At 40.7% G+C, this 15,154-nt stretch overlaps 2 protein-coding genes across 9 annotated transcripts in view; one reads left to right on the top strand and one right to left on the bottom strand.

The window, feature by feature from the left end:
- RNF31 (ring finger protein 31) overlaps positions 1-9,795 on the bottom strand; it is a 274,072-nt gene extending 264,277 nt beyond the window's left edge. The window contains exon 1 of one of the 8 annotated variants that reach the window (XM_069238140.1): positions 9,774-9,795. The gene's annotated coding sequence lies outside the window, so the exon portion shown is untranslated. Of the gene's footprint in view, positions 1-7,686; positions 8,007-8,269; positions 8,585-8,902; positions 8,986-9,773 lie in introns of those variants that run through there. The other 7 variants (XM_069238137.1, XM_069238139.1, XM_069238138.1 and 4 more) reach the window with 7 other exon arrangements.
- PSME2 (proteasome activator subunit 2) overlaps positions 8,717-15,154 on the top strand; it is a 65,791-nt gene continuing 59,353 nt past the window's right edge. Inside the window, exons 1-3 of the mRNA XM_069238143.1 lie at positions 8,717-8,850; positions 11,588-11,620; positions 11,878-11,940. Coding sequence (XP_069094244.1) covers positions 8,800-8,850; positions 11,588-11,620; positions 11,878-11,940 — 147 coding nt within the window. The 5' untranslated portion in view covers positions 8,717-8,799. The remainder of the gene's footprint in view (positions 8,851-11,587; positions 11,621-11,877; positions 11,941-15,154) is intronic.

Below are 15,154 nucleotides of genomic sequence, written 5' to 3'. Positions count from 1 at the left end.
GAAAAACCAAGTACTTCACGCATATTCAATCTACTACATGCATATAGAGCAAGCTATATGTTCATACTGGACACCTCAGTACTGTGTACTACCTGACTGTTCTTATTCGCTAAATTTCACTTAATGCTAAATTTATACCAGAGTTAATGGTACCAAGAGAGCAGACTACAGCACATATAGTTATATACCAACACATACAAATAGAATATCCAGATAAGCAGAGTGTAATATGGTATTTATTACTACTATTAAGTGCTGGGAGGGGCCATGACTGACAAGAGGTGGGACATGATGCCCTGTCCATCCCCTAACAATAATAATAAATATCATAATATATTTTGTACATCTGTATTTATGCTACATTTTTTTCCAGCGCATTTGTTTTAACAGATGTACTGAACCAAAACCAGGATGCAAAGATTTAATTTTGCGCAGCAAAGTAAGAGCACACTCATTGTGATTATTAGGAGATTTGTTTTCATGTTTAAAGTAATAGTTACATGCAGTCTGTGAGGTAATAAAGCACGAGTTCTTGAGTCATCCTTATTTTTGCTGCCCGGGCATGAATATATATTATATATACACATGATACATCGATATATGCCAGTTTTCTAAATGTAAATACTTCAACACATATAATTGCGTGTCTACGGCGTTTACTGCATAGTTATAGATTTACTGTACTTGTGACACAATTTGAATTTTTCAACAACAATGTTTTTAGATCAGATGGAAGAAAATAATACTGCCAGAGAATGTGCTGCATAATTTGCCTTCTTTGCTGCATCATTAGGATAACCTTGCAGCATAGGTTTTTGTCCCCCTTGTTACGATCCTGGTAGCCCCGACAGTGTTAAAGCTCTGAAGAGTGGCTTAATGGCTGTCTTCATGATTATTAAATCTTGATTTCATAGACCACTGTATTTTGTGTAATAAAAGCACCAAGCTATAGTATATATACATATATATATCACCAATTACTGAGGTGGGACATGTCCAGAGGGGGGCAACACATTTCTATTATTCCTACTTATGAAAACCCCAAGCCAGAGCTCCTTATGGAAAGGGAGTCATTCATGGCAAAACTATGTACATGCATGCTAGAACTTTTGGTTAAATGTGCAAAAATCGATTTGGATATTAAAAGAAAAGATTTGCAATTGGTGAAACAAGAATTGGATAAACACAAGGAGGATAATACAGTTATTGAATTTTTTAAAACACTTGATGTATGTTAAAAAGCCTATGAAGAGGTAATAAAAAAATAAGACAACGCAAGTTCTTACAGGACAAAAGAATTATGCTGAGGGCTGAATTCTAACATAGGCAAAGCAATTGGACTGGGCCCAAAGGGGTCTTCAGATTATGCAGCAACAAAGACAACAGGAACTATTATCAACAGGATCGAGCTCGGATTTGAGCTCTGACATTGAAGGACAAACCTCCTTGGCCCCTTTAGGGGTATGCCCCTTGACCTTTATTCAAGAGTTCCAATTTCTAAAACAAAAGAAAGAACAAGGGGCTTACGAGCAAATTACAATGGAAGGAAGGGGAAAAGGAAGAGGTCAGGGAAGAGGAAAAGGAAGGGACATCAAGAAAAGCAAAGATTAAGACATAGAGGGAGACGGAATAAACTGAGAAAAATCGAAAGACTAACTGGACTCTTCAAAAGATAAGCTTATTGTCAACTTATCATCAAACACTCTGACCTCGACTGAGGAATCCCTGTTGAGACTAGGTTTATCATTCTGTCCTCTGATTGGTATGAATTATGTAGACATGAGAATAGATTTATTCTTGTATATAAGAAAATCAAAGCTGTTGAAACTATACCAAATGTCTACCAAAAAAGCAACTGAAACACGTGGTATGTCAAAGAATGTCCTGTGTGCTTTTACATTACAGGACATTGATTCCACCTTGAATATCCATGAAATAGAACTGAATAGATATGATTTTGTTGTAGATGATGTGAGCCAAACACTGAGGTCCCTGGGATTCATTTCAGACAGGACACAGAACGGTGGCCTTAAATCAAGGTCCAGATTTAATCCTAATGATATCATTGAGGCCTTTCATGTAGTAATGGCAAAGGAAATGATGAAGTTGAGGAACAAACTAAATTATATAATGAGGGATAATTTAACCAAAGAACAGAGAGATGCCCTTAGTAGTCTCATAAAGGATCCTGGGCTGATTATTAAGCCCTCAGATAAAGGAGGGAATATAGTCCCAATGGATATTGAGGACTATAGCGTGGAGGCTCTTAGGAAGTTAGGGGATTCTGTTATGAAGAGATTAATTGGGAGACATATAGGGCAGCCATCTGCATATATCATACTATGTTGAAAGATTGGTGGGATGCGACTTTTAAAAGATGATAAATATAAATTCCTTAAAACTGATAACCCTTATGTACCCTGGTTATGCTTGTTGCCCAAGATACCCAAGCATGCCACTAAACCACCGTGGAGGCCTATTGTCTCTTCAAATGAGGGCCTGCTGGAGAATACACTGATTTTTTTTATTACTTTCTAACAACTTTTGTTAGAAATTTGAGATCATATTATCATGACAGTACAGACTTTCTACAACGAATACGCGATGTAAGGTGGGAGAATGCATACCTAATGATTGCCTTGGAAGTGTGTTCTCTCTACATCTGTATTGATCAAAGTGAAGGAGTGGAGGCTTGCATGGTTTCTTCCGTGGCAGGTCGAGCTCCATGTTAGATCACCGAACATGCTGAAAACTATAATGTTATTTTGTATGAAGCAAAATATTTTTCTTTTTGAGCAAACACTCTACCATAAAAAGTCAGGGACAGCAATAGGTACCTGCTTCGCCCCCAGCCTGGCTAACTTATTTCCTGGACTGGTGGGAGGAGCAGGTAGTCTGGAAAGTGGGTAATGAAAAATACACGGAACATATACAGGTCTGGATATATTGATGACCTGTTTCTAATTTGGGATGAACAGGGACATCTATCTGAGCAATGTATCAACTAATTCAATCAACTGATCTCAATATGAGTGTTACATAAAAGGCCAGCAGAATATATTGTGAATACTTGGATGTTGCAGTTACAGTAAAAGACAACAAACTCACTACTGCTTTATTCAGAAAGGAGACTTCAGGCAAAAGTATGTTGCATGCTTCAAGTTACCATCCCGTCTCTCTGATCTGAAGTATACCCTACGGTGAATTCTTGAAGTAACTCCAGCATGGATGACAGTTATAATAAAGAACAAGAAAATATGGTCCATAGGATTAAGAAGTGTGGGTAGTTACAAAAGGTCTTAATGCAAGCCAAACACAAAATGGGCAACATCACACGAGAGTGCATTTTATAGGGCAAATTTACAGAATTTACAATTTACATAATAGGAATAGGAACTCTAGCTCCATACCTAGATCAATTACAACTTACAGTTGTAAGTCTCATCAAATTAAATCTATTCTTAAGCGTAACTAGGGTCTAATTAAAGTTGTTCCAGTGATTGGTGGTATTATGGGGAATGCACCCCTGATAATCTACAAAAGACCCGGTTCCTTAAGGGATAAACTTGTCCATAGGTATCAGGAGGACGCAGCACCAGCCCCATGGGGTCATGACGAGGTGGGTTTTTCTGTATGTAATTCTTGTAAAGCTTGTAGGAACAGCTGCAGTCACAAGGAACATACCACTTTTAGGGTTAGAAAGAAACAAATTTCTCAATTTATAACATGCACCATTGATTTTGTGGTATATGTCCTAAAGTGCCCATGTGATCCAAGATATATAGGCAGTACCAGATTCCCATTAAAAAAAGAGAATTTTGGAACATCATTGGGCAATCAAAAATTGTGATTTCACCTATCCAGTGGGGTGACATTGTGACTCAGTACACAACAGGGATGAAGGACAACTGAATTTTGTTAGCATTGACTGTATTGAGAAACGTATCAGGGTAGGAGACAGAAGTGCTTATGAATCCTGGAATCTAGGTACATAATCAATATGAACACTAAGACACCTAATGGCTTGAATAGTGAAGAAGGCACACATATGGGAGCCTGAGCTATGCGTTTGTGAGATGGCAATCAAATCAGATGACTCCACTCGCTTTATCACAGTTTTTAATTAATTAGTATAATTGTTCATTTTTACTAGCGTCACTTTTTTGGTTTAGGTTTTATGGGCACTTCAATATTGCTTGTTGAGCTTTCTTGGAATGAGTATGATACATTTTCTAAAAACTGTATTAGCCTGTCAAATGGAGATCTTGAACATCGCCGCCCCCCCCCGCAACTCAATATCTAGATGGTATTTACAGCACATACTTTTTTTTAACATATTGAGTTAGGAAGACATTATCCAATTGCATTGGAATAGAAGATGTGTCCCCACCACTATACCATATTTTAATCATTCACTATTAGGATAAATTCACTTGGGTGATTTTCCTCAACATTGCAATATATAAAGTGTAATTGTGTCTTATTATGAAGCGCATACACTCTGTATCTGGACATGTAATATGGGTTTAACATTTATTTGAGATTCTGTTCTAATGAGCAACGGCAGGGTATCCAATGTTCTATTTAGTGCACAGAGGCAACCACATTTTATGTATTTCCTACAAAAAGTGGGATGAGGCACTAATGAAGTGAAAGAAAAGCAATTATGGATGTATTACTAACCTTTCTCCTCTGGTCATGTAATTACTTTAGGGGACACGATCTAGGTTATTAGGAACTTAACATCTTTATGAATGGAAGTATATCTTCTATGTTTATATGATTATGAACAATGTGTTCTTTTGTAATATTGATATATGATTTCAATGATACCAGTGGCCCCTTATTATTAATTTGAAGTATTAGCACAACATAACTTTTTGAAGTGCTTACGACTGTGATATCTCTAGTATCTCTTTCATTTTTGGTATGTTGTCAGTATATTTTGAAGGTAAGCAGGGCATTCATCTAACTTGACAAAGGCTTGTAGCCAAAAACGTGCCATTCTTTGGCACAATAAATCACAAGCGCAGCTATTTGGCGTGCCACTTCCTTTTTTGTCCAGTTAATGGTATTGGGGATTTGGATTGGCTTTGTATCTACATTGACAGTGGCTGCCACCGCCGCTGGTACTGCGAGGTAGACGCACAGCGTTGGAGCAGTACTGTGTGGAGTATATATATGTGAGTATATATATATATACATATATATATATATATATATATATATATACACATATATACATATATACATATATATATATACATATATATATATATATATATATACACACACACACACACACAGTGTTATAATGTCAAAACCTTATTATATATATATATATATATATATATATATATACACACACACACACACATATGTACAGATTGTGCCATAATGTCCAAATCTTGTTAATTATATCAAGCAATAGTTTATCCTGTAATACATTTTAAATGCTACAATTAAATTATAACTAGCTTAAAAAAATCGTTACAGGTATATTTAATAATAATAATACTGCCAATATTACAAACATACCTAAAGCTGTGTTAGTACATGTTGAAAAATGTGCCTTTTTGTCATTGTGGTGTACTGCTTATCAGACCTCTATGAATGCCATGTGCCATATTGAGCGAGGAGATCATGACACCTCATAGTTATTCCAGCAGAATCAAATTACTTAGCAAAACAAACTCTGCATTGCTAACACTCTTATTATTAATTCTTGCTTTTTTGGCATTGTTTTACTTATTCAACAACATCACTTCTTGGTTCCAAGATGTCATAAGACTGAACAAAATGAGAACTACCAAATATATGCTGTGCTGCTGTTCTGGTCAAAACAATGGATGTAGGGTAGGTCTCTTATTACACTGAAATATAATTCACTGCTCATAATAAAAGTGAAATTTGTCCAGGGAGAAATTCTAGGCAAGGAGATTTCCTCCTTACGAAAATTAGATATAGCAAGGGGCTGTGGGATCTAAGACAAGTATTAGGCTAACATGGAAGGGTGAAGCCAGAAGGGTAATATGAGGCAGGACGAAAAGCAAAAGTGTTGTCAGGACAGCCCTGACAAGTGCTTTGTTTGTCATCCTGACATGTGTAGGGTGCCACTCTGTTTAGGGTCTTAGCCACCGATGTGACTAGAACGTGATTGCCTTTTTGATCTTGAGGTGGATTTGGGGCATAAATCCTTGCGTCTTTTGGCCTAACATAAGTAAGTAGAAGGTTGGCCTTTTAAAGATCGTGTAGTTCCACTTCCTTACACATTCCTGGGGGTGCACTTGTTCAGCAGTTGGCAGTGGGTTTGCCTTTTTTACAAAAAAAAGGCCCATTGCTACGGCTCATATCACTAATTGCAATCTTTACTCATTGAACACCATCTCTTCCTGGCGCTGGTTGCCATATGGATTACTGGACCTTTTCTCACGACCCCCTCTTTTTTGGTACAAAGACACACACAGCATCCACCTGTTATTATGACCAGGCTTGGCCTAGATAGCTGCCTATATGTTGTACTACATATTATTATAATTTAGTAGTTGCGGTTACCGACGCCCATCCCACTGCTACGTCCCATGACACGATAACCATACCTCGTGATCATCATACACTGCATGTTAACACTCTCCACACAAGCTCAAAACAAAACCCCTCCAAATACACTTTCTACGCAGTATAGCTTGTTATCTGTGTGGGTAAGCCCTTTTGTGAACCATATATGGACAGTGAGCGCTCTACAAATGTTACAGTGTAATACAACCAAAATACTATTCAATTGTATGTAGTAAATTATATCTAATACTAATTTCATATACTCTTTTCCTAAAAGTAGTATTATGTCGATAAATCTGTGCCTCTTTATTTTAGTTTCCTTGAGATGGAAGCTCATTCCAATATTTGATTTTGTTGTTGGGTGGTGGGGGTGCACTGGCACTCCTACTCTCTATTTGCGTGATGGGTATATGTGATAACAGTTCCAGTCTCTCTCCCGTGCAGCCATTACAACTGTCCCATGGACACAGTTAGCTCATTTCAGTGCTTGTTCTCGATAGAAAACAGCAGTTAGCTCATTTCAGTGCTTGTTCTCGATAGAAAACAGCAAAATAAAGGAAACGGTTAGCTCATTTCAGTGCTTGTTCTCGATAGAAAACAGCAAAATAAAGGAAACGGCGGGGGGACGAGGAGCAAAAGCCAAATGCAAGCTGCAAACTGGGGCGTAGCTTCGGCGGGGGCGTGGTTTGGGGTCTTACATCCCTATAATAAAGGTATTTCCAGATAAAAAGTTGGGTACGGGTGCTTTCAGTCGGTATGGTGAGATGTATGTGGGATATCACCAGGAACTTCTGCATACACACAGACAAAAACGCAAACTCTCTCCCTCTCTGTTTTGAAAGTCCTCAAAAATATTGTTTATTTTACAAAATATTGTTTTCTCTCCTAGTACTTTTACCAATCCGAATTTCTGTCCCCTTGCGTAAGCTCCTCTCATGCACCCAGCTCGTCGTACAATTATATGCTAGGCCGATTGTCAGAAAACATAAAGCTCACCCCTCCCACACTTCTCAAGAGCTGCAGGCTACTCTGGGTGCCAAGGGACTTCAGCCCCAGTTAAACAAAAATAAAAACAGAGCAATGTAGCTCACGAAGCTCAATAACATTCGTAAAAACCAGTGCACTTACACTTAAAGTTTAAGTGATAAGTTAATTTTCATGTCACGGAGTTCTCATGTGAAGGGTGGGCGGATGTTAGGCTCGTGAGTTACTTTCGGTTTCCATTTCCGGGAATAGCTGAAAATGTTTCTCCCTTCATTTTGTGTATCGTTTCATTAGGAAAGCCATATGGCCCATCATCCGCCATCTCCACTTACATGTCAGATCTTCCCTCTCCTCCCCCCGAAGTCTGCCTTCCACCTGTCGCTCGATTTTTCTCAATGCCTGGTCCTGCTGTGCCCTAACCCTGGAACACTTTGCCCCACTTTTGCCTGCTCTTCGCTTTCGTGTCTCTAGCCCGCCCAGACTGTCTCGCCTTTTCTTTAATCTCTTTCTTTAATATTTGTCTATTTTTTAATTCTAAACTTCTTTCTCTCCTTTAACATCTCAGTGACAGCAACCTGAAGCAAAGCACACCCTCAACGCTAAATTACTTTCAGGAAGCTTGACACCCATCTTCCGCAATGGACCGCACCTTGACCTATTGCAGGCCCTGCGGGGGAGGCATACCCACTGCACCCAACGCTCACTCAGCCCCAGAGCGCTCACTCACCCGCCTAGGGACAACTCCAGGTCTCCGGTCCCCTCTCTCCGAAACTACTAGACCACCTATCGCGAACAGCTGCCGGGGCAGAGGTGTCAGTTGGAGATTGTTACAGCGCCGCCTACAGGGCGGGAGGAGAAACTGCGCGGCGATGGGGGGGGGGTGGGGGTAGTGGGGTCGGATGTTACCTATGAACTGCCAAAACGCATCAAACGAGCATTATCATGAAGGACTTCAGACACCACGTGATTTCCCGCTAAACCTGGCAGTCTGGAAATCCCCATCCGTGCGAACCGCCCCTCCCAGCCCAGGGCACCTGCTCCAACCGTCATGCCGAGGGAGTGAGAGGCACCACCCCACCGAGCGTCCACGGACAGCCCCGAAGGCTCTGCACCAATGACCGGGCCGCAGAAAGGGAAAGTGAAAGTGAAAGAAGCTGGGTGGGTTAGCCAGGGGACGGCAACGACAGGAAGCGACTGCAACGCAGAAGGGGGCTGATAGGCTTTGAGCTAGACAGGCGCGCTGGTATCTCCTGCACTATGGCCAAATCCTCCTGCGCCCTCAAAGTCAGCGGCGACTGCAAGAAGACGGTAATTACGTCTGCCACGTATCTCCTCTTTTTATCTGTTGTTCTCTGCTCACCAGTCTTCTTATAGTACTTCTGACCTCATTGCTCCCAGGTATGCCCATGTTGCACGTCACTCCTTCCCTAGGGTGACTAGATTTTGAGGAGCAAAAACCGGGACCGGTCAGACATAAAAGAAGGACTAAAGAACTACTCTCACTTTTATGTCTGGCCTGCCTCGTTTTTTTTCGTAGCTTTGTGAATGTGTGCCTATGTGTGTGTGTGTGTGTGTATGTATGTATATATATATATACGTTTATATATATATATATATGTGCACACATTTACAAGGCTCCATATATAAAATTAGCTATGGCTTGATGTCCCACCCTGCATCCACCCCCACCCACCTCGTCTCTCTGCTAGGAGCAGACAGTGGACTGTATTGCTTGACAGTAACATATAACTTACTTTCATTATTTCATAATTTACTTATGCTTCCCTACATGATCTGACCTTTGTCCCAAAAACCGGCAAATGTATTTAATTATCTGACCTTTGTCCCAAAAAACGGGACATTTGTTTAAAATTAAGAGTTGCGTCAGGACACCTGGACAGTCCTGTTAAAACCAGGACTGTCTGAGGAAATCCGGGACGTCTGGTCACCCTACCCTTCCCTCTTCTGTGTTTTTTAGTTCCAGCTGTGCCGGCAATGGCGCTCTGGATGCTGAGAGTTTTATGTCCATATATATATTTTTTCCTTTGTCAGGAATTTGTCTTTGGTTCAGATACAGACTATCCTCATCTTTCACGAATACCTCTTTGATCGTGAGTCGTAGGGAACAAACTTGACAACATTTGTACAAGCTATCCCATTGACCTTTTTTTACCTGTTAAGGAAAAGGATCACGTTAGTCAAAGCAATACATTACATCGCTTTACATTTACTATAGCTGTCTTCATCTGTCTCCTTCTCTCCCCGTTCGCCTTTCGAGTCCTAGAGTAAAGATTAAAAGAGAACTCCCCCCCCCCCCCCCCCACTTGTAAGGGGACAGAGTTTCAGGCTTTGTCATCGCTGTCATCTGATCCTTCCAGTGCCATACTTCTAGTGTGACCAATTAATCCCCGACATGCAGAGTGAGGTGAAGCTAGAAGTGTGACTGAAGTGAGTGTCACAGGACCACTTGACAATAAGGCTGCTTTCTGTACTTCTTTATTTTTGCGTATCTCTAGTTATCTCTCTAAGTCAATATAATGGGCCCTGTCTGTTTTTGGCACATGTTTGAAAAGTTTAAAATTTTGAGGCTAAGTATAATGCTCCCAGAATGCTGTCTGATTAGGTGCAAATGTTTGTGGAAGCTTATAAGCAAGAGAGATGATCCTTTGCTTTCAAAATAAAATGTTCCGAAAAAAACGTTTCGCTACTATGAAGTTTTAGGTGCTATTTCTTTGAAGCGTCATTTAATAAAATGTGTTGATGCATGCTAGTATTTACCAAAAATATTCCTAATAGAAATCAGTGTAGCCATTTTCACCAAGATTATGGGAAGCATGAAAATAAACAACCACTGCCAAAGCCAACACATCCAACATTTGTTGTGAGTCTTTTGTCAATGCGTGTCTTGTTTTGACATGGCTTTCGTAACACTTTATTGTTGTGGAAGCTGCCAAGCCCTCACCATTTGCGTAACAAACACTGGCAAAAAGAAAAAAATGTTTTTTGATTTAAAAAAAAGCACATATTGCACCCAGTGGTGTAAAAAAAGGCCCCACAGTCTCCCTGCAGCCCCTCCCAGAGCAGCACCTGCCCCAAGAGAGTCTGGAGGGGGGAGCCTCCATTTCTCTTTGCAGGGGAAACCCCTCCAGTTTCATTACACCACTGATTGCCACTGTAGTTCCCAGAACTGAACAAAAATACTTTGTGTGCCAATAGGCTCCTTGTAGAAGAGCAGAATGTGATCACTTATAGTAAAGCCAGCTGATAGACAGAGAGAGAAATAGAAGTTTAAGAAAAACAAAATGTCTTTGTTAACACCAGACCTAATTAGGGACCCAATTCTTAAAGAAAGTCACAAAGTTCACCCATAGTATATGACTTTGAATTAGTGGCTTTCATGAATTCACAAGAACTTACAGACATAAACCGGGAAATTTTAGTCTTAGAAAATATTTGTGAAATGTATTTTAGCACGAGCAAATATGCATGTGTAGATTTGCTTATGTGAAAATCTGTTGAGCATTTACAAGTTCACTTTCCCCCAACCACTTTTTTCCCAACCCTGGAAGAACTTCAACTTCTGCCATTGTCCGGAGTAAATTTCCAACCTTTCTCATTATGGGAAAAGATTAGAGAAGAGCTGTTGAAAATCCTTAAAACATGCAAGTTAGTGGGTTTGCAGACTTAAACTTAAAGTCATTCCAGCCCTGGAATTATTGCTTGCTGTTTCCTCCAGCCCCAGAATATAGATCTGCGGAAAGGTGGCAAAATAAGGAAATTGCTATAGTAGGGTTTGAAATTGCAAGTATTCAAGCCCTACTATAAAAGTAGCTCTGGCATAATTAGAAGAGGGTATTATCAGAGCTCCTACATAATAGGATTGCTGCCATAATCTTTTGCCACACTACATGGCACAAAAGGGACAAGTAGATTTTGTTTTACAGGCCAAGTAGATTTAAGAAGCAACCTGTCCCATTGACAGGTATATATTTTATTAAATTCCACACCCCTGCCCAATGTAACAACTTCTTACTCTTTCTTTTAGGTGGACGCCTTCCGGGATGCTCTCTTCAAGGAGGTAACTGTTTTTCTTCAGAAAGACTAGGAATACTGGTGTCGAATATCCCTGCCCACAGATGCATGTGTCTGTACCCTATCCTTTGTCTCTCTTTGCCCACACCTAGAGTCCCTACCTGTACCATGTGTCTCCCTGCTCATATTCACAGGCTTCAACTATATACCATCTGTCTCTCTGATTAATCCTGGTTCCCCTGGGGGTGGTCAGTGTGTCTACCTTGCGTTTCTGAAATTAACTCTCTATTGCAATTCCTCTAGGCAGAAGAATTTATCTCAGTTTTTTTACCACTGAAACTCAAGGAACTCAACCTGCTCCTGAAGGTAATCCTTGTTCTTGTGTAAAAAAAAAAAAAACACACATTCTCTCTCTCTCTCTCTCTCTCTCTCTCTCTCTTTTTCTCTCTCTCTCTCTTTCTCTCTCTCTCTTTTTTGAAGTTCAACTATTTAGATGGTACTTGATCCATCAATATTCCACAACAAGCACACAGGGAATTTGAGCGGGGTGGAACCAGCTTCTTCTCTGATTGGTTGCCTTGGAATTATGCTGGGAACAGTCATGGGCTTTGGCATTGATTATGAGGCAAATACCAGACTGGTGAAATGTGGCTGTCATGCTCATATTGAGAGCATGAATTCTATTGGCCGACACCAAGCAAACTGCTGGCGTCTGCCAATAAAAGGTAGTTAGAGGCACTGGTTATGGCTTGGAATTCCACGCAATGTAGAATATCAGTGCAAATCCATCTAATTATTCCCAGAGTATTCAAGGTGGTAGTTCTTAATTACGTTTAGTTGTACTTTAGACTGATTAGGGCTCTGTTTTGTAATACACATTGAGGTATAGAATTGTAAATTGTTGGGTTTGATTGTAAGGCCTAATGCTTTTATTGTGATTGTGAGGAAATGGGATGTATTATATGCTGTGGCTGTGTGACTTCACTACATAATACACCTACCAACCCCTTTAGGACCAATAGGTTTCGTTTGGTAACCCTTCAAGCTCAACCCTGGAAAACTATGGCTCTAAGATTCATGGCCAACAGAAAAAAGAAGAAAGAACTGAGGCACTCAAGAAATCCAACACCATTTTATGAAATATAGACTGTATATTTCTGTATTTTTAGATACCATAACAAAAAGAGCGACCAGAGGTTTCCAGAAATATAGATTTTACAGGTACAGTAACTATGCACTTTTTACTCAACTTTGAGCAAGCATTGGCCTATTCAACAAATTTGACAGTGACTTTTGGAGCACAAATGTTGGCTGGTTGTATTGCGGTCTGTTAGAGGTACTTTTGGCTAACAACTCTGGAAGGGAGCCAGTCAGGGGGACCAGTAAGGTCCTCGGAAACAGTTACTTCCAGAGAGGAAGCAGTCTTGAGTCAGTTCCAGGCACTTTATCTCCGTGCCAGACTTCTACGCAAATGGTTTTAATGCAGGGAAGTAATGTGAAAAGGGAATGCTGTTCCTTAAGGAGAAAGAATGAATGAAAAGCTGACGGTCGGGACTGAGAAACAGATCAGAAGGATCCAGGGGGATCTGAGTGATCAGAAGTGAATGCTCTCACACACCCAGATGTGTTTTATGCTTTAACATTGAGCTGCTCCCCGTTGGCTGGTGCTGCAATGCCCTCAAGAGGGCTCTTTATTAGAGATCTTCTAATATTAGCCATAATGATAAATGCAAGCGGTGATGTAAGTGTAGGGTGGTGTACTAGGTGATTTAAAATAGTCTAAGGTGTCCCAAGGACTGTTTTAATAAAGTGGTCCCTTTAACAGTGACAAAAACAAGGGAGATGTCACAGGAGTCTTGTACCTAGACAGCTTCAAAATAAGTGATGCAGGGTCAACATGTTTCATGCATTATGGCCCACCAGGATCTTAGGCATTACCTCAGGACCATGTGTTGACGCCTACCCTACAACTGACTGGGAGCAGAGAGTGTGCAGTGAATGTGCCCAGTCAAAGTGTGTCTACTGTACCTGCTGCGATACAGTACAATCGGATTTCGTCCGTAACTGAGTGGTAAAAATGGCCCTTAGGTAGGGCAGAGGACAGTGCTTAGCTGCTTAAACAAGTGTACCAACAAGGTAACTATTAGACTTTTCATCCTTGGCGTGGTCCCCCTTAACTTTTTGCCCCTGTTTCCCATGTTGTTGATGTGTGCTGGACTCTGTTTTTGCTGTTTTTGTTACTCTGGTCACTTTACCACTGCTAACCAGTGCTAAATTGCAAGTGCTTCTTTAAAAATTTGTGTATGTAATTGGCTTATCCATGATTGGCATATTTGATTAAGTCCCTAGTACAGTGCACTAGATGTGCCCAGGGCCTGTAAATCAAATGCTACTAGTGGGCCTGCAGCACTGGTTGCGCCACCCACATAAGTAGCTCTGTAATCATGTCTCAGACCTGCCACTGCAGTGTCTGTGTGTGCAGTTTTAACTGTAAATTCCACTTGGCAAGTGTACCCACTTGCCAGGCCTAAGCCTTCCCTTTTCTTATATGTAAGACACCCCTAAGGTAGGCCCTAGGTAGCACTAAGGGCAGAGTGCAGTGTATGGTTAAGCTAGGACTTATAGTAATGTGTTTTATATGTCCTAACAGTCAAATATTACTACATTTGTTTTTCACTGTTGCAAGCTCTGTCCCTCTCATAGGTTAACATGGGGGCTACCTTTAAATCTGCTTAAAGTGTAGATTCCCTTTGGGAGCGGATAGACATTTGGAGTTTGGGGTCTCTGAGCTCACAATTTAAAAATACATCTTTTAGTAAAGTTGATTTTAAGATTGTGTGTTTGAAATGCCACTTTTAGAAAGTGAGCATTTTCTTGCTTACACCATTTCTGTGACTCTGCCTGTTTGTGGGTTCCCTGTCTGGGTCAGTGTAGGAAAGTACCATCTTGCCTGGCATGTTACCCCCATTTTTACTGTAGGTATGTTTGTTTTTGCCTGTGTCACTGGGATCCTGCTAGCCAGGACCCCAGTGCTCATAAAGTGTTCCCTGTGTGGTGCCTAACTGTATCACTGAGGCTCTGCTAACCAGAACCTCAGTGTTTATGCTCTCTCTGCTTTTAAAATTGTCACTGCAGGCTAGTGACTAATTTTACCAATTCTGATTGGCACACTGGAACACCCTTATAATTCCCTAGTATATGGTACCTAGGTACCCAGGGTATTGGGGTTCCAGGAGATCCTTATGGGCTGCAGCATTTCTTTTGCTACCCATAGGGAGCACAGACAATTCTTACACAGGACTGTCACAGCAGCCTGAGTGACATAACGCCCACGTTATTTCACAGCCATTTTACACTGCACTGAAGTAACTTATAAGTCACCTACATGTCTAACCTTCACTTAGTTAAGGTTAGGGGCAAAATTACTTAGTATGAGGGCACCCTGGCACTAGCCAAGGTGCCCCCACATTGTTCAGGGCAATATCCCCGGACTTTGTGAGTGCGGGGACACCATTACACGCGTGCACTACATATAGGTCAATACCTATATGTAGCGTCACAATGGTAACTCCGAACATGG

Source organism: Pleurodeles waltl, chromosome 6 (genome assembly GCF_031143425.1).
Source record: "Pleurodeles waltl isolate 20211129_DDA chromosome 6, aPleWal1.hap1.20221129, whole genome shotgun sequence".
Classification (NCBI taxonomy): Eukaryota; Metazoa; Chordata; class Amphibia; order Caudata; family Salamandridae; genus Pleurodeles; species Pleurodeles waltl.
The sequence above is the reverse complement of the archived record's forward strand: the minus strand, read 5'-3'. Positions and strand labels throughout refer to the sequence as shown.